Genomic DNA, 27475 nt, shown 5'->3' with positions numbered 1-27475 from the left:
TCCACTAACTGAATAGTTATTTGGCTTCAGCCACTTGTGCCCGAGGAGCAGAGTTCTCTAAGATAATTAATTTCTAGAAGTTTGGTTTTGAAATAAAAAAAGGGAGAGAAAAAAACTTGGACAGAGGAGGCTGCACCCACTGTGCTGGATGCTAAATATGTGCTCTTATGCAAGGCATCAAAGAATCCATCCTGGCAAAATATCTATAAATATCCCAAATAAGGAGATAGCTGTAAGTATGACTTGTTACCAGTAAGCAGATAGAAAGTTACACAAAGTCAGGTTCTAATGGCTCTAATCTGAGAGAACTGCCTGTTTATTAGCTGCTCCTCTTTCCTCGAAAAACCTCATTTTAACTGTTTAGTTCATGAAGCAGCTGGGGATGTGGTTCTTGGAGCTCCCTGCGTGAGGATGGTTCCCCTTTTACTCCTCCTGTGTCCTGCCAGCACCACTGAAGGGCTGACATTTGCACTGTGTACACAAGCTTGATCTCTCTGTTCTCAGCGTTAAGATACTGGGAAGCATTTCCCCATGGATTTCATGACCTGACCTCTAATTGCTGTGGTTTAAAATGTATTCTTTTGAGGCCCTGAATACAGATTTGAGATACTCTCTAACTCTTAACAATAGGTTAGTGTCACTTCCTGAAGCTCCCGATGAGAGCTGAGCTGTGCTTTTCCCGGAGCAGTGGGCATGAGTGAGGCCATAGCCCATTCCAGAGCAGTGATGCAGCCGAGCCCTGGCCCGGCAGGGAGGCAGGGCAGGAGTTAAGGAGGCAGGGCTGCTGTGCTGGCTGCCGGCAGGGCCCAGCCCCCGAAGGTAAACACTAAGGTGCAGTAGGTGTATCACTCTGTGCAGAGTTCAGCCCTCTTGCTCACAGCTTGCACAACTTGTAGCACACCAGAGCACTGTGGAATCAATGGCTCGCCAGAGTTTCAAGACATGATTAAAAGACTCAAGAAGGCCCTGAAAGAATTTCCTTTAATGGGGAATTGTGTGAGTGAGTACAGTGGGTGAGTTGGTATTTTTTTTCTTTCTTCCTTTCTAGCTGTTGGTTTACTTTGGCAAAATGCTTCTGAGCTTAGGTTTAGTGTATGTGCATGCATGTGTCTGGTTTGGAGAATGAGTATGTTCTTACCTCACCAAGTGATACTAAAAAGTTACTTTGAGATGTGATAATTCCTGGTTTGTGGCAATGACAGAATGTGAAGCTATTAGAACCTATTTCTTCTTAAAGAAAACATTCCTGTTGAGGAATGCAGGTATGGACATTATTTACAGCAACTACAAGCCTTCAGTTCAATTATCCTGAGAGCCTTGTTACTGCTTTAATTTTATGTCTGCTTTACTCTGAAATTACTGAGGTTAACTCTTTAATGTGGATATATTTATGGCACATGGAATGTTCTTCACACCATTCCTATGCATGGTACTAAAATGGAACAAAAACTGGTGCGCTGATTAAAGATTACATCTTTTTGAACTGACGCCATTTTTTCTCTTTTACTAACAAGTTCTAATGAGTTTGGTTTGTGTCAGCCTGCAGTTAAAATTCATGAGTCTGAGCAGAAACAGCATGTGCTCACTGCACTGTCCTGGGTCTTGTCATGCAGAGCATTGGCATGTGGGAACCTTTTACTGGGGATTGCTATGAGATTGTGTCCCAGGATTTTCAGGGGTTTGGCTTTGCCATAGACAAATACCTATCATTTATTATGTTAACTCTTTGTGGAAGTTTGAAATGCTTATCACAAAAAATAAGTATCTCTACAGATACATGATGTGCTGATTGTTTTTTGATGGAAGTGTGTTACTCCTGTCCCTAATGGAAGTCACAAGTAGTTCAAATTCTTCCTGTTGTATTTGATCAGGCTGTAGTAATGAGAGCTAGCAAGCAGCACATATGCTCTTGAGATTTGGCCTGTCATGAGTATTTGTTCCTGCAAGTGAGAGAACATAAAGGCATGGAAATATTTTTGCTCTGACATGTTTTTGTGCCATATTATTGATAATTGCTGTTATATTTTCAGTATGATTGTGGGGTTTTATTAAATCTCGACTTTTTTTCATGCATATAATGCATCATTTTTAAATTATACTGCAATAAATATATCCATGGAAACCAAATAAATGCACAGTTTTCAGAGTTCTGTGCTGTAAGTCATCACAGTGTGATTAAAACTTCATAGCTAAGAGCAGGCACAGAGGAATGTCTTCAGTGCCTTCTGCAGTTGGCCTAATGCAGATAGATTTTAATGGTGGAGAATTTTATATGGGAAGGAGATTACTGGCCTAAATGAGGCCTGTTTCCCAGAGTGTCAGTTCCCAAAATCCTACCAGGATATGAAAATGTATCATTGAAGTTTTATGCATTTATTGGGACTTAATCCTACTTCCTGTACCTGTTAGATTTGTTTGAGGCACAATTGCTTGCACTGGCAAAAAGCACCCTAAACTCTACTGCTGTCCTGAGTCCCACTCACTTTACCCAGAATCATGCCTGCATATTTATGAGTATGGATGTTGATGGCAGTCAAGCTGTAAAACATTTTATTGTAGCTTTTATATCAAAGGCATGAACTCTTATATGCTATATATTGTTATAATCATGATAATAGTAACTGACATGTTACTATTTCAGTCACGAGTTGTTCCTTCTCACTAAGGAAAATCAAAACTGTAGATCATTGTTCTTGGAAAGGAGGGTGCAAGAACTTCCTTGTTTCCCAGCCCACCCCCGTTCCCGCAGGTGTGCCCAGGCTGGCTGTGCAGGTGACGTTGTTGTGTCTGTTTCAGTCAGGTGCCCGAGGAGCCGGCCCTGGAGGAGCTGTCCCCGCGTGTCCCCAGGGCGGTGTTTGTGAAGCAGGACAATGGGGGCAGCGCCTCCGTCATCCCGGCCTCAGCCTCCCGCGGGGCCCCGGGCCAGGAGGAGAAAGAAGAAGCTCCAAATTCTCCTGATCTGAGTACCTGCAGTGCTACCTACAGCAACTTAGGTGAGTGGACAGGAACTGGATCAGATTTTGGAGACCTTTCCAGGGTGAGAAGAGCCTTTTCTTCTGAACAGCTCAATGCATCTTCATAAGGGTGGCTTTTAACTGTTTAATATTGATTTACAGAAAATAAAGATATATAGTCTCATTCAGAGGTCATAACCAAGAAAGTGAAGATTCAACAAACTCAAAGGTTTGTTTTCCTGTAATTTAAAACAGTCTTTTCATTGCCCTTAGTGATGAACATCTCAGATGATTTTTAAAATCCACATTGTTTTATCTCTTTGGAGGAATTTTTGTCAAAGAGGTTTAAAATGCAGAGCAAGTTACCTAGTTTCTTTAGAAGGAATAAATAAAATTCAGTATTTTCCTAAACTTCATCAAAAGATAGGGCTTTTTATTTTAGAGCATCAATAACTGCTAAAATATTTGTACCCATCTCTTGTTGGCTGAAACCGTTCTTATCCTGGTCAGAGAGTTCACTTTTGGTCCTTCCCAATGAGATACAAATATAGGGTACTGAATTCCTGACTGGTTAAGAAATCCATGGATGCAGGGCTTCTCTGGAAGATAAGGGAGCAAGATAAAGCAGCATCTCCCAGTGCACAGTATCACTATTATCAGCCTGATTTTCTAAAGCATTTTGATTTGCAGTACTGTGAATTCAGGGATACCTACAGCCAGGTTTTCTAGAACAACAAAATCTCTCATTTATTTACATTCCAGGATATCCCAATACATGTTTGTTGAACATCCCAATCCTGTACACAGCAACTCATTAAACATTTGGCCAAGAGTAGAGTGATTGTGTAGAGATGGCTCACAAGTACAGGGAGTTTGGCATGTCCACACAGGTTTCAGGGATCAAGGACTAAACTTTAAACCCTCAGGTGCCCACATTCCTTAGACATTCAGTGAAAGTGTTGCATTTTTTGTGAATTAGTGGCAAGCTTATTAGTACACTCTGCTATTAAAACATTAATTAGGTGTTGTATAAAGCATAAGGAGGAAAAATATCCTGTCCAAGTGTGATGCTAACATCTACCAAGAAATTCCTCCTCTAAGGAGGAAGAGTAAAATCTGTGTCTTTATGGTGAATTACTCATAGATCTAGTGAATTCTTTTCAATTTAGTGGGGTATGTATCTGTATCTATATTTGCTGTATTTAGAAGACAGGGACATTGCAGACAGAATCCAGGCAGTTGAGGTCTGGCTGCATCAGAACTGCCTGTACCATGTTTATCCTGTGCAGCAAAATACCATCAACACTGGAACAGCTTGCTCACAGGAGTTTTGGAATCTCTGTCTGTGGAGATATTCACAAGTTCCAGCCCAACTAGAGAGGATCTGGACAACCTGCTCCAGCTGACCCTGCCTGCCTGTCCCAAGAGATCCCTTCCATCAGTCCTGGCCTGTATTAGTGCTGTTCCTAAGTCTGAATGTTTCTTTTTAAAAACATAAAAAAGTCAACCCCTTAGCAATTTATTCAAAACCTTCTCCTCACCGTGGGTTCACTTGGAGCTGTGCTGCCTCCAAAGTACCTTTGGTGTGAAAGGGTTAATTAGCTCTGGGGCTTGCCTGGCTCTGGCTGGGAGAGCTGCCTGCTGCTAGGAGCAATGCTTCCCTAAATGGCACTGAGCTCCCTGGCTGCCCTTCAAAGGCTCCCTGCTTTATTCAGGCAACCTCACTTTCTAGTTCAGATGGCAGCAGAGAGATTTCTAGGTAGGGACAGAGAATAATCCCTACTTGTTTTCACATCTTGCATCACCTGGGCAGCAAAACCTTATCTTTTATAGAATTAACAAATACTGGTATGTGAAACTGGAAGAAAGGATAATATGAGAAGTTACATCACATTTGACTCTTGCCTCAGCTGCAGTTAGAGCTGCATGCTACAGTTTGGAGTTTGTAAAATGCACATCTCAATTTGCAGCATAATGCACAAGGTTCACCTTTTAAACTAATCTGATACATATTCTGTGGTTTTTATTAAAAAGCAGATAATATGTCTCTACTTTGATAAATGGCTAATCTTCAGTTCTGACATGTCATGATGCCTCAGCACTCATGAAGTGTCATGCACAGAAATAATTGCAAGCCTTGGTGAATTTTCATCTGCAGTCAGGTAATAGTTTATGTCAGGTACTGCCCTCAAACATATTTGGTTCGGCCTTCCAAGACACAAACCTTACAAAACAGAGGATTCTCCTCCAGAAGTCAGGTACAACCTAAAAGAGTTGGGGCTTTTATGATGATAGGACAAGGTGTGTTCCTGGCTGTGGAAATAGGAGGAAACTTGAGTAGGAGGAGAGAAGTTCTTGACTGCCATGATCACAGTCAGGCTCTGGTGCCCACAGTTTAAGAAGAATGTTTTAAAAATTGCACAGGCTCTAAAGAAAAGCTTTGCAAATGCCTGGTATTGTGGCAAGCACTTCATAGGGGCTAATTCAGAATCTGAATCCATTCAGCTTATCAAAGTAAGAGTTTGGCTTGATCATGGTGGGGGTGCTCATGTGGTGAGCAGAACTGCAATAGGGGGACCTGTGGTATCAACAATTTAACAAAATCCAGAGGCTGCCACTTGAATCAAGATAAAGAAACAAATGTTCAGATGTGTAAGGGAGGGTTTCTTTTGTAAGGGATTCTTTTATTGTTACAGAAGTTAATTCAGGTAAGCCCTGTAACTGATGATAAGGAAGACAAAGCCTTTGCTTTACAAATCTTTAAATTGTTCTGTCTTTGTCTGAATTTGTTGGGGAAATTGACTTGATTGAATTTGCATGGCTGTAAGTAGATTAAGGTATTCTCAGTATACTCAGGATAGTTTTTCTGCCATTGAAAAAAAGAATAGGTTATTTCTGCCATTGAAAAAAAATAGGTTATTTCATTATCAGCTGTTTTTCTCTTTAAACCTAAAGAAATGGGGAAAAAAGGAGGCTGAGTTTCTAGGCTTTGTGACTGCTGACACTGGAAAAAAATCCCAATCACAGCGTCTGCCATGGGGCATTGCTTCAGTCAGTCAGTTGGACCAGGGCAGAAAACAGTGCTTTAGCCAGGCTGTAAATAAAGTAATGAGATCATTGTTGATGAAAACTGACAGTTCAATGACAGACAGTGATTATAGCATCAGTCTGGTGCATTTTGTATAGTACATAATTAGCACAGGTAATGTCTAGGGTGGTGCAATGGAGGGTGGGCAGCAAGACCTGACAAGTCGCCACGCAAACAAAGTGAGACTTCTCTTACTGCATCTCCCAGGAGACCTGTGCCAGTCTCAGGTTGCTGCTGAGACATTGCACATGCACCACCAATGTTACTTAACACATGTTAGCTTCCCTTTCTCTAACATCTGTAATCATCTGGTAAGATTTTAAACTATTTGATGAACACTACATGTGTAAACAGTGGAGGATTTAGTGCAAATCTGTACAGGACAGTTTCATAGCGTGGTGGTGTACATGCACAGCATTTATTGGAGCTGGGGCTGTGAAGCATGCTGGTAGCTTTTGCTGTGGTTGGAAGGTACTTGATGCATTTGTGGGTTTGTTTCATGGTTTGGTTATTTTTATCAGCCAGGATAAGTGTTTATTAAGGAGTGATGTCAGATTTGATGGTTCCAGCAGCTAACATAAATAGGCTGCAATGCAAAGTCTGATGATAAATCAGTTACCCAGAAAAATTAAACTTAAATGCCTTTCTCAGATGTCTTTCAGAGTTTCAGAACTCTGCATGGTGTCTGGAGACTTAAGCATTAATATTTAAATAGTGTATTGAGATTCTATAATGGAAGATCTTATTGAGCTGTAGAATTATTTAAAGCTCTCTAGAAATCTGTCTGTAAAGAGTTAAATTTTTTTCTGTCATTGAGCAGTCTGGAATCCACTTCAAAGATCTCTCAAAGGGGTAGCCTAATATTGTCCATGTTCTTCCTTTTCATTTTGCCTCCCAAGAGTGTGGCTCAGGCTGAACTTGCAGTGTTGGAGAGTCTGTGCAGTAGGTAAGGAAGTGATGAGTTTAAGCATGCAAGGGGAGAAGGAAAGGATAGGCAAGAAAAAGAAATTAATGCTCTGCTGGTATTTCTGTGCAAAAGGACATTTTGACAGGGACAACATTTAAGACAATCTTTTTCTTGCTGGGCAATGATTTTATAAAAATTGGCCCTGTAGTTTCCTGCCATGCTTGGGGAAAGCTGAGCTGGAGACTGGCCCAATAGCAGTGAAAGAAATGTACAGTGCTGGAACTCAGCACAGAAACTGTGCACACATGAAACTTTTCAACTGGATAATACAGATGGTTAGATTTCAATATGGAAAACTTGTTCTTGTGGGAAGAAACCACACTGTAACATAGCATGTTATACAAACTCATTTTTTCTCAGCTGAGAGTACTTGAAACAGGAACTACAGAATGACTTGTACATTCAGTTCTCTGGAACCTGCCACCCCCTCCAGACATCTGAAAAAACAACTTCTGGTTATGAAAACCTTCTCCAATTCTGTTTGGATGTCACAGTGCCAGTAGCTGTGCAAAGGCAGCCCTGGTTGCAGTCCCAACACTCACCTCTGTGTGAGTGACTTTTGGAGGACAGAGTCATCACAGCAGACAGAAAACAAGAGAATGGAGCAGTAACACTGTTAAAAAATCTTACCTTTCCTGGAGAGAGCTGCTGCTGCTGCTGTTGCTGTTCAGGATGTGCATCAGGCTCTGATTTGTTTCCCTGTTTCCCTCTAGCAGCTGTGCATCCTTGGGTTAGCAAGTCCCACAAGCAAGGCCTGTTAGCAAAGTGCCTCCTGAGCAGTGTCTGTAAAACCCAGCAGAGTGGGGAGCAGGGTGAGGAGGAGAAAACAGGCAAGTGCTCTTTAGCACAGAGTGTTGCACAGAGAAAGAAGTACATAGGTCACAGATTTTGTAAGACTGAGCAGTTGTGGAAAAGGACACATGTTTGCATGAGTAAGAGAATTGGGTATCGAGTAGAAATGAACTTGTCTCAGGATTAAGCAAAAGGCATCTGGATGTGTGTCTGGCACACAGACATCAATTCTACTTTTGACTTGGACTCATACTACACTTCACCTCTGCAAAAGGAACTTCAGGACAGAGCTCCTGTAGTGCCCAGCTGGCAGCAGCATTCGATGCTGCAGCACAGCAAACACTCACTGCAATACAAAGGAGCAGTAGGGTCCCTCCAGCCCTCCAAGAGTTACATTTTTGTCAGCAACCTTTACAATGATTTGCAGTCTTCCCTGAATATCAGGTATGTACAGAACTGATAGAATTTCCTGCTCAAAACTTGGTTTTTTAAACATTGGAATAGCCAGACTTACATTAAATCCATAAGGCTCTTCTGAGGGTTTCTGGAGCTTAAACAAAAGATGGGGATACAACTTTCATTTGGGATGCTGTCTCCTTGGAGTGACTGACAAGAGAACAATTGCTAAGAAGGCAGGGTGTAAGGCTGTTTTGTTTGTGGGTACATATAGAAATATGATCCTCTCTGATTTTCTGAAATCAGGAGGTTTATTTCAGCATCCTATCCCAGCATTGCAGGGTTTGGTACATCCTGGCCATGTGGATTTCAGGTTGTGTAGTGTTCATAAAAACTGTAACAACCTATCTTAACATGCAGAGGAAGCCAATATTTCTTTTTGCAAACTGCAAATTCATTAATTATTAATTATGGGTTGAAGTGATGTAATTCAGATCTGAATCTTAGATCCCCCTAGTCTTCCAGTTTAGTCCTCTCTTTACAAGGATTTTGTGGGCTTGGCAGTGTTAGGTTAACAGCTGGACTCTGATCTTAAAGGACTTTTCAGCCAAAATGATTTTATGATTCAGCACAGTATAAGTAGTCAAATAGTTATGGTGTCTGTTCCCTTACTAGAAAAGATGCTCAGCTGCAGTTATTCAGAGCATCCATTTCAGGTCTGCTGTTTTCAGCTGTCAGAGTTGGCTTCCTACCATACCATGACAGTCAGTGAAGCTCCCAGGAGAAGGAGAAAGCTTATAAAATAATTTCTCTGAAAATAGCAGTTGATTGGAAAGATTTCATCTTGATATGAGTAACAACAGTTTAATTGTCCCAGAGCAGTGAGCTGGTCTTTTGTATTTGTGTGTTTATTAGTTTTTATTCTCCATTATATTATTGTCATTTATTTATTCTGCATTTCCAAGGACTCTGGCACTTCTGAAACATAAATGTCCTTGATAAAAGCCATCCACAACACATGACAGGAATTTTATCTTCCCTGGATTCACACAAATGTCTGAAACTAGAAAATCCCAGCCTGTGTGTATGTAACTTGCCATTTGGGATCTTTTGAGTAAAGTCAGGTCTGGTTATCTCTGAACGTAACATTGCCAGCAAAGGTACCTGTGGCAAGTTAGGAAGGGAAATGCATTAGAGAAGTTACAGTCAGGGGGAGGGCACAAGAATTTTAATTGCAGGGTAGAAACTATTTCTGTCAAATTATGATCCTGCTCTTGATGGCAACACACTTGTCAGCTTGAGTGAAAGTTGGCTTGACTTCCTTGATTTCACTGTGTGAATCTGCTGGGGCAGTCCTGACTGCCTGATGTGACCTCCAGAGTATCTAAACTGTTATTTGTGTCTGGCAGTTTCTGGGTTCCATTCTGAAATAGGATTTTCATGTACTAGCATTTCCCAGTTGTTTCATGGACTGTTATCCACCCTTAGTTTTAGCACATTTGAATAGAAAATAAGGAATGATATTACAGTCGGTTGACTGCAGAAGAAATTATAGGACACTGGGTGTAATTGCTGAAACTGGACTTGGCCAAAGTGTCAAATGAAGGTTTGGTTTTTGCTTGCAGTTGTCATTGGTCTGCTGGATGTAAAATGGCAGCTCTGCTAGCCCTGAAGCTGATTTGAATATATATGCCAAGGTCAAATCAAGACTGGCTGGATGTAATCAGATATATATGATGCTGATTTGGTCATTTACTTTCTAATTAGTTCATCTTTTCATATATGTATCTAGGGGTTTTTGAAATGTTGTGGGGGGACAGGTCCTAGTCAGGTTTTGGGGGGTTTTTTGCCTTAAACTTCTTTTCAGAGTGCGAACAGGAGCAGCACATATGAAGTACTTTAATCTTCTCTCACTATTATCTTATTCCACAGGGCAGTCCAGAGCAGCTATGATCCCTCCAAAACAGCCCAGGCAACCCAAGGGAGCTTTGGATGATGCCATTGCCTTTGGAGGGCTGGCAGACCAGGAGACAGTGAACAACTTGCAGCCAACACCACCTCCACTGCCAAAGAAAACAATTTTGAGAGCGAACACAGAGCCAACTCCCCGAGATCTCCAGAAGCAGGCTCTGGAGAACAACCTGTGCATCATGGCCAACCCCACCTATGACATTGACACCAACTGGGAAGCGAGCAGCGCCTGCTCCTCGGTCAGCCTGGAGCTCAAGGTCCTGGACAACGAGTCAGGAGATTCCTTGGACAGGCCCTCAGAGAAGCTGAGGGCAGCCACCTCGGCCACGAGCAGCGTGTCCAGCCTGGCCACTGGCAGCATGAAGGAGCGCTGCTCCACCAGCATGGAGTCCCTGAGCGGGCGGCGCCTGCCGCAGGCCAGGCAGGGCCGGGGCGTGCAGAAGCCGCAGAGACAGGCGCTCTACCGGGGCATCGAGAACAGGGAGGAGGTGGTGGGCAAGATCCGCAGCCTGCACGCTGACTCGCTGAAGAAGCTGGCGCTGAAGTGCGAGGATCTGTTCATGGCGGGCCAGAAGGACCAGCTGCGCTTCGGCGTGGACAGCTGGTCGGATTTCCGGCTCACCAGCGACAAGCCCTGCTGCGAGGCGGGCGATGCCGTGTACTACCCTGCCTCCTACGCCAAGGACCCCCTCAACAACTACGCCGTCAAGGTACGGGGGCTGGAGCAATGCTGACCCCCTGTCAGGGTAGGGGGGCTGGAGCGATGCTGACCCCCTGTCAGGGTAGGGGCTGCAGAAATGCTAACCCATTGTCAAGGTAGGGGGATCTGGAGCAATGCTAAGCTGCTGTCAGGGTAGGGGGGCTGCAGAAATGCTAACCCATTGTCAAGGTAGGGGAGGCTGCAGAAATGCTAACTCACTGTCAGGGTAGAGGGGCTGGAGCAATGTTAACCTCAGGCATCAGTGGCAAAATGTGACAGCAGCCACTCTGCACCACATGTCGTAGTGATAGGGCTGCTGCCGGCAGAGAGGTGAGAAGGAAGGTTCCCAAGATTCAGGCTCTTCTTCTGTCCACACCCATCTGTGCCATTGGTACCTGCTGTTTAATTGCATGTTTTTATTGCAGCTCCAAAATGACTGAAAGAGAAATCAACACATCTTAGTCTTTACTATGGTCACTGCTTAATGACATTTTGAAAGAAAAGCTGTGTTCTTTTAACGTGTGTCAGCAATTTTTTGGAAACTCACAATAACAAAATCCTTTGATCCACCTGCAGAGGAAATTAAATCATCACTCCTAGTTAGGAAAGATTTCCTAAAAAATTGAAAAATTCTCCATTTTCAGAGCCATGTAATTTTAAGTGTAAATTCTAGGATAATAGACCTTTCTGTTCCCAAACAAGATCTTAGATTTTCACCAGTGCTCATTACCAGCCTTTCAGAAGCTCTGCCTAGCCATCAGTGTTTGCCCTATAAATTCTTCAGCTAACACATTAAAGAAATAAGATTTACTAGATTTACTGCTAATATATGAGTGCCTGGCTGGCAGCTATCTCACCAGATGTTGTTATTTCATGGGCTTTTATATAGGTAGTTCTTTCTGAGTGCTGTAATTCTGCATTTCTCGATGCTTATCTGGTAGGAAGATAGTGAGAAGGACAGCTGAGACTCATAGCACTGTCAGGCTTCCTGTGTGACCTTGAGTAAATCACTGAACTTCTGACTCCTCCTTGTTGAAACTGAGATAAAACATTTATTGGCTGACCCAGATGTGTGAGGCCTGAGCTGTTATTCCTTTTATTTCACATTCTCACAAGGGTAGTGCTTTACAGGAACAAAACGTTGTTACCACTCCTGCATGACTGTTTACAAGATACAAAAAACTGAAAGGTAAGATTGGTGCAGCTAATATTTTTCTGAGACCTGAGGAAGTATCTTTTAATGCAGATATCTGGGTCTAACCATTTCTATTGCGTTAATTATTAAGGACTTGTTATTGGAAAAGAGGGGAAATGAAATGTAGATGTGTTGGAGCTGCCATGAGCAGTGGTACAGAGCAGGCAAGGAGAGGCAGCCCATGAGCCTACCTGCAGTCAGCTGTGGTTCAGAATCAGCATTGGCATTGCTCATGGCTGGCTTGGAGGGTTTTGCTTTAATACAATGATGCAAAATCATTGCTTCTAGGGCCCAAAGTGGTATTTTTCTGTATTGGCAGGTTTGAGTTATCACTAATGTGATATCTCTTTGCACATCACAGATGTGCCTGTACAATATTCCCTGACAGGCAAGATCTGTGCCATTGGTCTGTTATCTCCTGTCCTCCAAAATACATTTTTCTTGTAGAAAGCCAGAGAGAAGAAAGAAAGAACAGGGTAACATGGTCAAATAGGTGCTAAATTCTTTTTCATAATTCAGATTTCTTAAAAATAGTTCTCTGACTAACAAGGGCTATTGCCTGGTAATAGATGTGAGTGAAATATCCACAAAATATCCTTGAGGCAGAGGTCACCAGGAGCTGTTATGCTGTTAGGATGAGAGGAAAAGTTCCTCTTGAAAATAACCCCCTGGCAATTACTGTGGGAGAGGAAGGTGTTGGCCCCAAGCTGATCTTTGACTTATAAGCCATCAGTCCAGGATCAGATTTGTCCAAAAGCTCATAACCACAGATTGCTGTTTCATTACACAGAGATTTGGGGAGTTTAGCTTTAACAAATATGCTAGTTTTTACTACCATGGGTATATTTTGTGTGAGCCAAATTACATAGTAATCTACCTTCCACAAATAACCTATGTCTTCCTGCCACTTTAAATCCCTTGTCCCCAAAACAGGGTGGAAAAAGCAGTGAGATGAAAATTGCTGGTGTGCCAATTGAATCTAAAACAGTCTTCTTGTTATTTTGGATCAAGTCTTAGAAATACACTTTGAAATTGTATATGGAGCCACATCTCTGGATGGTGTAAATTGATGTGGCTCTTTTGAGTTTTGCAGAACTACCCAAGCAACGCTGGCTAACAATTCAGACAGTTCTTAAGTTTTATGATTTTAATATTAGATCTGAGAAACAACGTCATAATGAGATTTTTTAAATTATTATTCTCTTTGTAGGAAATCAGAGATTCACCCCCAAATAGTGCTAATACTCTTGATACATAAAATTTGCATGTTAATATTCTATTTCCAAAAATATAATTACAAAAGCATTGTTAAAAATTCAGCTTTGACCATTTAACTACTGCTGAATTAAATTTAGAACAATGAATGATTTGTAGAGGTGAATGTACCAGTGCACTTTTCCATTCTGGTGGTTTCACCAGTAAAAGATCCTCTGATAAATTTGGTGGAAAACGAGCACAACTCGTTCTGTTGGGGTGGATATGAGAGGAAACATTCATAGGGGTGTGTTGTTTCACAGCACTTTATTATGCTTTTTGCTTCAACTCTCACCTAATCTGCTAGTAAACACCGAGTGCAAAAATAGCTGCAGGAAGCCATGTGGAAATTATTTTGACTGAAACATTAGAAATAAAACCAGTACATAAGTCGTGATCAGAAAAGTAGTTTTTCAAATGGAAAAATAGAAGTTCCCTTTCAAGAAAGGTTTCCATAAAATTCCAGCCCCTGAGGTGTTTTTCTTTCACCTAAGTGCAGTACCACCTTCTAAGCTGTTGGTAGATCTGAGGCAATATGGATGAACATTCCCCTGAAACCACAGTCTTATCAGTAATTCCAAATATGTGGTGAAAAGGTTACACCAAAGTAAAAGCAGCACAGAGCACCAGCTCTTTGGGCACAGCAGATTGGATGAGTTCTGTTCTCAGTGTCCTGACACAAATTGAATAAAGCACTGATGTGGTAGGGACGTCTTTTATTAAAAGATAAATAAATAGATTAGATTACTCAGAAGGAATAACAGACACTATGACTACTGTGTCAGTGCCATAAACTGGTTCCACTTTCAGAATTAAACTCTCAAAGCAGACCTGTGCAGTGTCACAGGCTGACTCACAGAAGCCATGATTCAGAGTGCAGACAGAACAACAGCCATAAAGCCCAGCTGGCTCTGGCCACAGGCACATGTGGCAGTGCTGCTCAGGTGGATAACAGCAGCTGCAGAGGTACAGACAGCTCACAAGGAGCAGTTCGGTTTTATTGCTTTGATTGCTGCAGGGCAGCTGAAGCTCTCCTAGCAGTAAAACCTGAGGATTCCTGGTAAGGTTTGTGTCCCAGGTATAGAACACAGGAATGCAGAAGTAAGCAGCACTGGGCTGAACTTGGCTGGCAGCTTTGTATTGCAGCTGACAATTACTTCCTAGTCATGTTTAGTTTGTCACAGTGTGCTAAGGTGGATTTATTTGGTAATTCAGTTTCCTAGTGGAGCTTCCTGTCAGAAGGATTGTTAAAGGCTGTCCCAGAACTTCGTGCTTCAGATCAAAACAAAGCAATGTACATTCAACTTCCAGCCCATTCCCAGTTCAGTCACAGCAAAACAGAATTCTGTGTTTTGGCACATCATTAAAAAGTCAAAGCTCTATTCCAAGGCCAGATCAAGAAAATGAGGTCAATCGGAGATCAAACTGGCCTCCTTGGAAAACAAGGTTGTGCCAAGAACAAGCTATCAATTTGGGATTAGCAAGCTTTCATTCTACACAGAATTTCATTTGCAGTTGTCCCTCTGTGCAATACAACAAAGTGGCACAGATGGTGCAGTCTTTGTGATCTTCTGTGTTTCTCATTTTCAGTGCTTGTAAATTCATTTTCCACAATCCTGGTGGTGCTGTGAGTTCACTGCTGCTGTGTGAAATGCACGGGACAGGGTGGGAATGAGATTCCCTGCTGGGGAAGACAGAGTCAGCTGATGGCACTGTGAGCCACAGCACTCATAAAGGAAGAAGAAAAGCTAACACAACATTTTGTAGGAGCTCTGAAATGTTCAAATCCTGCTTCTTGGGCTGGGAGCACTGAGGAAAACTGAAATGGCAGGGTATAAAGAAACCTGTCCTGTCCCTATAAATGTGACAGATGTTTCATTCATGTGGATGCATTAAGGAAAAGACACATGATGACAGTGCATTCCAGTGAAAAGGAAGCTGGATATTTTGCATTCCTTCCTACTTGTACTCTCCTTTTTTCTCATTGTTTTCTTGCGTCATATGGAAGGGTTTTTCAACAACGTTGCTTCATCTTTTGAGCAACCAGCTCTTTATCAGCTCATGAAATAAGGCTGGCTAGGCCCTTATCAACACCTTCCTTTCAGCTGTTATCACATACCATATCTTCATAGCTCAGCTGGATGTATTTCATTTAAGCAAATAGTAAATGACTCATTGATCCTGCTTTCTGTGTTAGTGTTTTAGTCAAAGTATTTTCACCTTTTCTTCCTGTGCCAAAAATCAGGTATTCAGCATGTTCTATATGTAAAAGGCAACAGGATTTCCATCTTTTTGAGTAGATTACTGGAGCAGAAAAAAGCTTTAAAAATGCAAAGGAAACTAGGCTATACATTTTTTCCCAGCTTTGACACAGAATTAACCATCACAAGCAGAAAAGCAGCTCTGTGTGCACTCCTTTAGCAGTTCATCACCAGCAGTTGAAAATACTTGCTAGGGAGGCCAATAAATTTCACATTTTTTTCCCTAATTTTTTTCAAATGTCAATACTGACTCCAACTCAAACCATTTTGAAAGTTTAAAATCTTTGTCATTCAAATGGTAGTTTTAGGTGATAGTGGAGTTATTCCAGTACAAAAGGCTTGTGTGAAAATAATTACCCATTGATGGTATCAAACACCAGTATTTACTGCTCTATTGCAAAATCATAATATAAAGTAGACTTCTGAGTAGAACCTGCAATGTAAAAGAATCTGAATAGTGCAATGTAAAGCGCCAAGAGTTACCTGAAGAGAAGCCAGACACTTACAGGAACATCAGATAACTGCAGGTCTGTCTTCTAGAAACTGCTTTATGAATTCAGACAGGTGTCTGATTTGTTAGCACACTCTGAGTTTGGGTGCTGCCTGCAGAGCCCAGCTTTCCCTTCCCCCTGACAATTGCAGAGTGCCCAGTGTACAGATTTTAGTGTTTGTGTAGTCAGCAGTTTAATAAGCCTGAAATAACCCAGCTGCCTCTTCCACTTCTCACTTCATGGTGTTTGTAAACAAAAAGCAAGAAGCAGAAAATACATCTCAAATCAGATCTCAGCTCTCCTGTCTTTGTAGATACTGAATGCAGGTTCATGTACCCATCTCCTTCTCTGTATTAAACAAGAGGGCTGGAAGTGTCCAAAAGCCATCACTGTTGGCCATTTGTGGGATTGGAGATTTTTCCCTATATTGGTTAGATTCCTTAACAGCACAATAAGGAGGGAAAATCTCTTTTCATGAATGCAGTCATTTTAGTATCAGTTTTAATCATTATACTATTTAGTATTTAATGTCTGCTTTGTTGATAACTTAAATTCTGTTTTATTGGTATAGAGAGGAGTCTGAAGCAAGACTTCATGAAATTTAAGAACTGATTTTGGGGAAAGTTTACCCCTGCTGGGGCTTCCTGCTTTAGAGTGGACAGTGCTCTGAATGTTTTCAAGAACACAAGGAGTTAGTAACGTAACTTATTCTTCCTGCAAAGTATTCTCAGGATCATTGGACACAAAGCTTTGTTCTGCTGAATGCTGGAGAGGTCTCAGCTGCAATACTGAATTCATTATAGGTACCACTCCTCAGAAAGATCTACTACATCGGGAGAATCCAGAAACAGCAACACAAATCAGAGGATTAGGAATAAAGATAGGAGAAGTAAGGGCTGGGTATTTTCAAAAATAAACCAAGAAGATGGGGAAAGTTACATTTTCCCCAGTTGTAAACATATCATATTCAAGGATGGGAATCAGGAATCAATTCTTAGCCAATCAGCAAGGAGAAGGGCTGACACTTTAATGTGAAGTTGATTTAGGATTGAATAGTGGAAAGAAAAATTAAGAAGATAGAGAAGGAGAACTGCTTTGGGATGGGTTTAGTAGGCTGGAGAGGTCATCTCAGGGATGACCAGACAGAGGAGACTGGCCTTGCAGGCCACTGGCTCAGGAAAAACACCCTCTGCACCAACAGCTGAATGCCTTTGGATGCAGATGTGCTGGGCCAGCCATTTCTAAAAGAGAAGAAAGCACCATCACATCCATAAAGCATGGGTGAAAGTGTGCCTCTGTGCTCTCACGGGTCTGGGATTGGCCATGCTTACTGAAATGAGGGAACCAAAGCTGATTCTGAGGGAACCAAAGCTGATTCTGAGAGGTGCAGATCCTATCTCCAACTTTACCTGAAATAGTAGTAAATTTGAGAATATTCTCTGAAGTAGGAAAAAGAGGCTGCCTAGGGCTAAAATTAGAAATGGGGAGAAATTCTTGATTCCTTTGCTATTCTTTTCTTGTTGGTAAGGAAAAATCCTTTCCATAAACTTTTAAAAAATCCTTATATTCACCAAACTGAGATGTGTATCTTGTTTTCAGAGCACATACTTTGTGGATTATATATTCCTAGCAGAATATCAGTTTTAGCTGACTAGTGGCACTGGAAATCCTCTGTGGATTCAGAAATAGAGTGCAGTAGCTAAGGCCAAGTGTGGTTCTCAATATTTTTTATCAGCAAGTAAACTTGACTTTAAAATTAAACTCTTTCAGAATGAGGTTTTTTGTTGTTTTTTTCTTACTAGGTCACTTAAGTATTTTTAAAAACTAAAGGCTGAATTACAACATGCTGAACCTTTTCTGCAGTTGGAATTGAGTATTCCCATGGCTGGCTGTGCAAGAAAAAGGCCATGGACTTGAAGGGCATAGAAGATGGAACAATTTTGTTTTCCTTAATAGCTCTTCTCCCAGTCAGATTTGATACACACCATGTGTGTACATTCAACACATATATATGAGTCTGTCTGTACAGCTTTTCTAGTTCTGTCTTCTGTGCAGTATTAAGTATTTAATCAATCTGGGGACTTCAGTCTCAAAGACAATCAGCTAGCATTTTCTTTTTCTGTATAATTCAAAGGTTATTGCTATATTTTTGCCTCTATAACCCTTGAGAGGAGGGACCAGGGGGCACACACGCCACTGAGAACTCATTTCACCTCTAACAGGGTAAAATACATTTGAAAATTTAAGTGAGCAAAAGCCACTCTATAAACAGGGTAAGGATCAACATTTCCTCTCATAAATAAAATTGACTAGAAAATGGATTTTTCAAATCAGTTTTGTGGGTTTGTGGCAGTTACAAACAGGCAGTTTTAGTGTACATAATGAGTAGGGAAATGTAAGTGCTTGTGAAGTGTGGAAGTAAGCAGAGTCTCAAAGATAAGAAGACAATCAGAATGTTGGTACAAATTTTGTCTGAGTTCCTGTAGTTATCTGACAATGCAGTTTTCTGATCAACTACCATAAAAGATTAAATCTCACATTTATATTTCTTAACCACACAAGCATGTAAAATATGAAAAACTTATGTGTGTGTTACTGAAAGGCAGGTTTATAACTTAGCTGCAGAAGTTCTGAGAGGGGGAAAAATGAGAAACAGGAAGAAAAGTCACCTGATGCTTACATTTGGGGCTGGGATGAGATCTGGGTTTCTTGGTGGTGGTGACTGTGTAGAACAAGTGCTGACCTTGGTATCTGGCTTTCCTTGTTCCAGAGATGAGCTAAGGGAAGCTGTAGTTTCATCTGGAGAGAAATTACTTCCTCTTTTTTCTTTTCTGAGCTTGGCACTTAAAACCTGTTGGTGCATTACAGCAAGTGAATATTTAGACTCTAACCATGTAAAAGATCAAAACATACACCTAACCTTACATGCTGTGAATGATCTCTCTGAATTTAGTAGAACTAAGGTTAATATGCAAAGGTCAAGGCAGCTGAGTCTTTGTAATTTTAATCAGTTAATGCCTTAGAAACAGAGGCCCTAATAGGGCTTGTCCAGTGACTTTTGTCAGAGGTTGGAGCTGCCAGTTGCTATGAGAGTGCAAACAATTCATAAGGATAATTACTATCTTGATATTGTATATATCAATAAGATACTTCTGGACATAAATAGAGTATATATGGCAAAAAAAACCAAACCATATTTTGGATCTTGATAATTGGTTGAAAGCAATTAAGGTACCGTGTTCTACTGATTGTCTAGTCATCACCTGAGCCAAGTCTGCCTGGCAGCAGCCTGTGCACGCACACATGCACCCCTCAGTGCAGACACACTGCTGCAGCTCATGGATTTCAGTTCCAGTTCCAATGGGCAAGGAGCAAGCATCAGTCACCCAGCTGACAGGCCTTGACTTGTTATGCCATGCTCACTCAGCCGTCTGCAAGTGTTTAGTCAAATACTTTATGCATATTTCTTTGTATCCCCTATTGCTATTGATTATTTTTATCTTGTTCAAGCTTCATACAAAGCTGAGAGAACTTGGAATAAAATGATACAGATAAACAAGTAACTGTAAAAAAGCTTTGCTGTGCAATTACCATGTATCAGCTGCTGTTCTGATTAAAAACAACAATTGTATTTTCCATTGGATCATCTGTGCAGATGCCTGCATGTATTGCTCTGCAGTTGCTTACTAGCCAATAAGGACTGTTTGGGTGCCTTAAGACAGTCTGCCAAGGTCAGTTCATTAAAAAAATGTTCATTGCTCGTGTTTAGGCCTAGAATGGAGATCCCATCAGCAAAGTACATATTAAAAATAAATATATAGAGTTTAGGAATTAAAGAATGATGTCTGTTGTCTTTGTTTTCCCCCAGATTTGTAAGAGCAAGGCTAAGGAGTCCCAGCAGTATTACCACAGCCTGTCCATCCGGCAGAGCCTGGCTATCAACTTCAACATCCAGCAGGACTGTGGCCATTTCCTGGCCGAGGTGCCCATGCGCCTCCTTCCCTGGGAGGATGACGACGCAGCGGATGTGGAAGAGGAGCGGGAAGAAGAGGAGAAAGAGCCTGAGCAGAAGAACGAGGACACTGCCTGCAGCCCAGAGGCCTCGTGCAGGGACAGCTCCAGCAGGCAGGGCACCCTGAGCAAGCCCCGCAGCCGCGTGGTGGTGATCACACGGGAGGTGCCGCAGCTCACCGTGGCCGACTTCGTGCGCGACTCCGCGGCCCGGCACAGCAAGAGCCCCGACCTGTACGAGAGACAGGTGTGCCTGCTGCTCCTGCAGCTGTGCTTGGGCCTCGAGCACCTGAAGCCCTACCACATCACCCACTGTGACCTGCGCCTGGAGAACCTGCTGCTGGTTCACTCCAGGCCGGGAGGCAGCCCCCTGAGCCCCGAGGCCACAGAGCCCAATCCCAACACTGCCTGCCCAGCCAGACTAATTGTGAGCAATTTCTCCCAGGCCAAGCAGAAGAGTCACATGGTGGATCCTGAGGTCCTGCGGGATCAGTCCCGCCTGGCTCCAGAAATCATCACTGCAACGCAGTACAAGAAGTGTGATGAGTTCCAGACTGGCATCCTCATCTATGAAATGCTGCACTTACCCAACCCCTTTGATGAGAATCCAGAGCTGAAAGAGAAGGAGTACACTTGTGCCGATCTCCCCAAGATTCCTTGCCGTTCCCTCTACTCTCAAGGGCTTCAACAACTTGCCAGCTGCCTGCTGAATCCCAACCCTTCAGAGAGGATCTTGATATCAGAAGCCAAAGGAATCCTTCAGTGTCTGCTTTGGGGCCCACGTGAGGACTTGTTCCATGCTCTCAGTACATCTTCCAACCCCTCACGGAGAGATGCTATACTTCAGAACTGGCTCGATATAAAAAGGACGCTGCTGATGATCAAGTTTGCAGAGAAGTCCTTGGAGAGGGACTGTGGAATTATTCTGGAAGACTGGCTGTGTTGTCAATATCTGGCTTTTGCCACTACAGACTCACTTCATCGCATTGTGAGACTCATGAAGCAGCACTAGTTGTAGAACCTGTTGCTTTTCATGAAGCATCCCCACCTCTGCCCCAGCCCTCACTCCAGCCTGCACTAGGGCTCACACTTTGTACAATTGTTACAAAACAGCCTAGACAACAAAGCCAGCAACTCTGAGCAAATAGGTTCTAATTGGAGAAATTGCATCCTGTACCAAGTATGACAGAAACTTTACTTTTTTGCCAGGCCTGCTAGGGATTGATCACATACACGACTGCATTTGGATCAGACAGTATGTAACTTGATTCATATCTGGCTGAAAAGGAGAGCAAGCGTTGATACCACTATTTCTACCACTACAGTAAACAAATTGCCCTCCTCTTCTGGGTAGTTTCTGTCATTTCCTACATAGCAATGATTAGTGAATAGCAGTGACCATAAGCAGAGATGGATTAGTGGTGAATGTGAGATGAATTATCCACCATGCCACAAAACACTCATTTGCTTTCACTCCACATACCACACATTTCGTCTCAGTTTAGTCAGTCCCCCACAGCAGGCTCTCCTCTTTCCTTTGGTCTCAACCAAACAGGTTCTGATCTTTCTCTTACACTTTACACCACCTGTACTTTCCTCCCCAGATGTGGTTTTCCCACTGAGCATGGCAAGTGTCAGTGAGCAGTAAGCACCTGTGTTCAGTCCTCTTCCCTCCTCCTCTGCCTCATTGCCTACCCATATCCTTTCTAACCATGGATCCACGATTTTGTCAGTACTGCCTTAATCACACCATTACCCTTAGCTTGAGACCTGTGCATTGAAAAGCAGCATATGCACACTTTATCTATCCTATTTCCTAGGCAATTTTCACCAGTCTGAACTGTTGATGTACTGTAGCCATAACCACATTAATACAAGAACAATACACCACATGGTGGACCCTTGAAATTCCCCTTCCATTGCAAAAAGCACTAAAGCCTGACTTGAAATGGATGGGATGTACATAACCTTCTCTGACAATCACTGCTATGAATCAGGGACGAAAATAAAAGCCACCTCTTCTGTTTTGGTTTGGTCTGCTCTTGTCACTTATGCCATACTGCAAAGTGAGGCTGAAATTGGCTCTGCAGGGTTGTTGGCAGGAGATAGAAATGTTTAGAGCTTGTCTGTGTGTAGCTAACAGGCAACATGGAGATACTTTTACTGCAGACACAGTTCTCTGAAGGGTAAGAACAAGGGTGCAAAAACACTGTTGTTTAATTATTGAGGGAGCTGTTAAGTTTGGCAGCCACGATCAACAGCATCATGAACCACATTCCCTGTAGCAGTGCTTGGCTGCCCATCTCTTGCCTGTTGTAGCCAGTGTTTTCTGATGTTGCTATAGACAACACCCTAAAAATGGAATGTTGTCAGAAGAGCTCAAAGAGCATCACAGACAAAGTTTTGGACTAGAGCAGGAATTAGTGAGGATTGAAGAGTCAGAATTTTTAAAACCTCAACTTGAAGGAGCTTTTTCACTTTTCGAGGCCACTGCTGACTTCCTTCTGTGCCCTAAGAGCCGTTTCCCATGGAACCTCTGTACAGACAATGTCTTTGCTCAGTATTGGTAGGCTAGGAGTTGTTTTCCAAGTTGCTCTGAAGAATGGATCTGGATGCAGAGGGAAAAAGCAATCCTGAATATTCTGACCCGGGTGATGGAAAGCAGACAGCCGTAGTTTTGAGCCTGTGCTTCTCTCCTATGGATCTATGTGCAATTCTTGTATTATTTTTTAAAGCTGTACATTACAGTGTTCACTTTACACACCAGCCTTTACCTGATGCTAGATCTGCAGCCCCTTCCTTTACTTTCCTGGCACATAAATGCACAGATATCCATGTGTTCTTTTTATGGATTGATGTTCCCTTTTAATTGTTAAAACTGTGAGAAATCAATTCACTTCAGCCTTGAAACAAATAGCCACTTTATACAACATATGCATTCTTGGACCACATGCATGGAAACTGAACAAACAGTCCTGCAGGCTTAAAGTCAGCGAGAGTAGCTCTGGATGCACGGCGTACATCGAGGGCTGACGTGTCTGTGATTCTTCTCTGGCACCTCTCAGAGCTCAGCTCAATGGCCTGTGGAAGCCTACATTGATTGTGCCCTAGGATAGACTGTCTTTGTTACCTTTCTAAAGATTGTTTTGAAACTTCTGATTGTTCTTTTGTTTGATTCACCTGTATCAGTGAAGGATCAGGCAAGGATGAGGATAATATATTTTAATGTGATATGTATGTTTTTCTTTCTCTTTTTGGCAAGAAGGTTAGGATGGTGGCATTGATGCAGAAAAACAGGACAGTGCATTAAAAGCCCAAGTGCAATGTGTGTAGTTGAAGTACTTCCTCTACATCAGGAAAGAAAGTTTCTGCACTACTGCTGAGCAGCTTGTAGAAGAACCTTTACAAAGAATCTCCTGTTCAGTGCAGCCCTGCTTCATCTGGACACAGGAGGGCAATGCTCCCATAGTTCACATCCACCGAGCATGGCAAGTCACTTGTGTACTACCTACTAGCTATTAGTGCCAGTGTGCTGAGCTGCCAGTGGGGCTTCTTGTTCTCTGTGGTCTGGTTTTGTGTCTGTTCCATGGTGTGTGTGTGCACCTGACTTCCCAGCTAGCTCACATAGGCATAGGAGTAACTCTTGGACCACTTGGCATTGCAGTGGGGCAGTCCCTGGATCCTCTGGGTGTTGCCATGTTTAGGGACACGTGTTCCCACTGTCACTGTGATGTCAACACGCACATGCAGAGTTGGATTTTGAATGTTCTACAAGCGTAGGTATTAATGCAGCTGGTCCAAGGCCTTTGTATCTCTAGCTATCTAACTTCAGTTTGTATCTTTTGTGATGCACCAATACTCATTTTAGCTCGGCAGTATAACCAAGCATGGATAGATGTTCACTACCAACCTCTTTCTTGTGCAGCACTGGGTAAACTTTAGCAATTTGTAATGTTGTGTGGTTTTTTTCTTTAAAAAAGAAAGAATGGCCAATGTAATCGAACCTGATCTGGCCTGAGTTCTTCCTTGAGGAGCTTGAGGCTGACTTTGCAGATCTGCCCATAACTAATGATTGCAACTGTGTTTGTGGTGGTTCTCCATCCTGGCACCAGATTGTGCCACGTAAATACACAAGAATGTATGCATTAAACTGATTGTAAACAAATCCTGAGAATGCTACAGCATAATTGCTAAGCAAAAGGAAAAAAACCCACTCTGTTTGTAACAGGATCCTGTGTATGGCAGGAACAAAACCCCTGGCTGTGCATGTTAGAACGTACTTGAATATGTGCACAGATCTTGAATTTTTTTTTAGCAATGTCGCACTTTCAGTTGAGCTCAAGAAATAGGAAGAGCTGCAAATCTAAGATAACAGTATTGACTGTAAATATATATTTTTCTATTAATAAAAGCTGTCATTCAAATATTTTTAACATGAACTCTAAAGATTTTTCCAGTGGAAACTAATTTCTGGAAAAATCAAATGCTTGTTTGAAGAATTACGATGAGTGGTTTCTGATCCTTTTAGAGCCATTAAAACCCTCTCTAATATTACAGAGAGAGCACAGTGATTGGATTCACAATATTTAGTGCCTTGTTGAAAACCTGAAATGTAGCTGGTCAGTGGGTGGAAATCTTATTCTTTTCATAACAGCCCTAGAAATAATACTGCCCATGTAAAGATGCAAAAGACTTACAAAATTAAATGCTGTACTTGTATGATACTGGGTTGATCTATTCCATAAGATTTGTGTGAATGGGTTCCTTTAAGTTGCTTGTAGTACAACATAAACCTGAAGTAACAAAACTGTGGGCTTTCACATTTGGGATCTGGAACAGGGAGAATACCAATGGATACCAAGGCAGTTGTTGCAGCCTGACCAGGCACAGGAGAAGCCTCTTGCTCTGACAATCTCTGCAGACACTCGGTGCTGTGCTGGCCAGGGGGGGCTGGCTGGGAGCAGTGGGGAGGGGGGAACGTGCTGCTCCTGCTGCACAGCACCCCTGGGCTCTGGTGGGAAATGCAAAGCTCTGTTCCAACAGGAGTGCTACAAGAACTGCTCCTGAGGTGATATGGAAAGTGGGTTCGTTTTGTATTTCTTAAATGGGAATTACTAATTGTCTGTCAAGCCTCAGATCTGATCCAGTCCCTATGCATAACCAGGTGACCATAAAGAGACTCTGGTGGTAAAAGCTTGCCTATAAATTTGTAGGAATGAGGGAATCCAGAATTTTCTTCTGGAGCCCCTGGAATGTCCAAATACAGAAGCCTGGTCTCACTTGAGTGTTCAGACTGATGAAATCAGAAACTCCAGCCAGGATACCATGTTGCTGCCCCACAGAGAAGAGTGCAGGTAGCATTTACAAAAGTGTTCCACCTTAAATCTTTTATGCTCCACACATCCTACCCACAAAGTATGAATGGATCATCTTGATGTGTTAATACAAGAGAATTCCTACATGTTATAGAGAAAAATATATTATTTGAATAAAATATGTGTGTTAGGGTTCAGCTACCTGCAGAATTTATTCAGTAGCTTCATACTGTAGGTCCTTAATTTTAATGTGTATTTGCTGCTGAAATAAAATGTATCTGGTTCTGAATTCTTGTGCTGAGATTCCCATCTAAATTAATTTTTTTTAATAACAAATCCTTATGTAAACATAAAATAAATTATCCTGTTTTTATTTAAATCAGTTTTAAGTTTTCTGAGGGATACAGTTGAAACTGAGTCAGACCTTTTAATGCACTTTCTTTTCCCCCTTTCTCTAAATTGACTGTTTCTCAGTACAAACAGGACTTGACTGCATGACTAGACTGTCAGTTTTACTCTGATTTTGCAGAGGTGGTGCTGGTTCTGCTAAAACTCCTGTAAGACCTGGAGCACAATCAGAGCCCTCCAGCCAGCACAAAGATGTGATTGTGATTTAGTTATGCAGTAAGAGAACATCAAAGAAGTACAGAACAGAATTTTAAATACCTCTATAAAAATACACCTGTGGAAATATTCTGTAAACAGTCATGTGGATTACAAAGACTTCAAGCAAATAATACACAAAAAATACTTTTCAAAACACTGGGGAGAAATTTCATAAGGGCACCCTCAACTCCAAAAGAAGGAGCGAGTCTTTTTCCCTGCTGTGTTGCAGAGAATTTCTGGTGGATATTTGTATGGATTTTCTTACTCACCTGGATGCAGTGTTAGAAAGATGGTGATTTTGAGTAGGTGTAGAATGTAATTTAAATAATTTCCTGTAAGTCTCCTTGCATTGGTGCTCCACTCAGAATTTACCTGGAAACCACAGAATGCTTTCAGATCAAGCAGAGTTGCCAGTGAGAAATTAAATACTCAACTTACCTGTACATAAGCATTTTACCACTCTACAGAATTTGAGAATTTGATTTTTACTTCAGACTATACAGACTTTTTTTTCCATAAATTTAAGGGGAAGATTTCAGGGATTTAGAAGAGGTTGGACATTTTTTTTAATGTGAAAGAAATATTTGTTCATAAATATATATATACATACATATATATATATGAGTGCATGTGGGCATGTTTTAATATATATGTATGTATATGAATTTTTTATCCCAAAAGTATTCTTTGCCCCTTTTTGCTTTAAAAAATATATATATTATATATTGTATATATAATATATATTTTAAGAGTGTGTAAATTTTAATATAGTAATTTCATAAATAACTCCTCTTCAAAAACTACTCAAAACTTCTGTTTCCTTGTCCTTTGGATTGTTGGTATTAGAAAGTTTTGCAGTTGAAATCCTTGGGTTTTTTTCTTTTAAAACTTAATTATGCTGAGCATTTAAGAATATGTTCTTGTTTTTAGTAAAAGGGGGAAATTTATTTTTAAATTAGGGATTCCAAAATCAGCAAACTTTTATAAATGGGATTTCTTTAAATGCCTCGAATAAGGGAATTTCTTTTCATTTCTTTTTTCAGTTCCATTCTTGTGGGTAATTTGTATTTGGAATTCCTGGTTGCATTGCTTTATCTGGTGCTTCATATTGATATTTACACATTTTTATATAAATAAGTATATAAACTTCAAGCCTTCCTTTGTGATCAGGGGCAGTTACACTCTGGTTTGCTGTGGTACTTTGCTGTGTACTCCGTGGCATTCATGTTACTGTGTAAATAAACTAGTTTTATTACACTCCAAATCAAACTTGCTGTTGCCTCCTTTTCCCCCTTCCTAGGTAATGAGACAAAACCGTGTACTTGTGAGGCAAATGCACGTGGCCAGTGCAGCTGAGGGTTTTATCCATGAGCAGCTGGGTTGCAGCAGTGCAGGTGTGGCAGGTGCCCACCTGGGTGAGGCCACGGTCCCAGCTGCAGGAGCTGCCAGTGCTCGGACACTGCCCCAGCTCCCA

The 27475-nt window shown here is 41.8% G+C and overlaps 1 protein-coding gene across 1 annotated transcript in view; it reads left to right on the top strand.

Annotated features, from left to right (window-relative positions):
- Positions 1 to 27270, top strand: part of PEAK1 (pseudopodium enriched atypical kinase 1) — a 61976-nt gene extending 34706 nt beyond the window's left edge. The window contains 4 exon segments of the mRNA XM_014306530.2: positions 897 to 1013; positions 2797 to 2993; positions 10130 to 10878; positions 19938 to 27270. Of these exon segments, the coding sequence (XP_014162005.2) occupies positions 897 to 1013; positions 2797 to 2993; positions 10130 to 10878; positions 19938 to 21092 (2218 nt within the window). The 3' untranslated portion in view covers positions 21093 to 27270.
- The last annotated feature ends 205 nt before the right edge of the window (positions 27271 to 27475 follow it).

This window comes from Geospiza fortis, unplaced genomic scaffold, assembly GCF_000277835.1.
Source record: "Geospiza fortis unplaced genomic scaffold, GeoFor_1.0 scaffold171, whole genome shotgun sequence".
NCBI classification, from domain to species: domain Eukaryota; kingdom Metazoa; phylum Chordata; class Aves; order Passeriformes; family Thraupidae; genus Geospiza; species Geospiza fortis.
The sequence above is the reverse complement of the archived record's forward strand: the minus strand, read 5'-3'. Positions and strand labels throughout refer to the sequence as shown.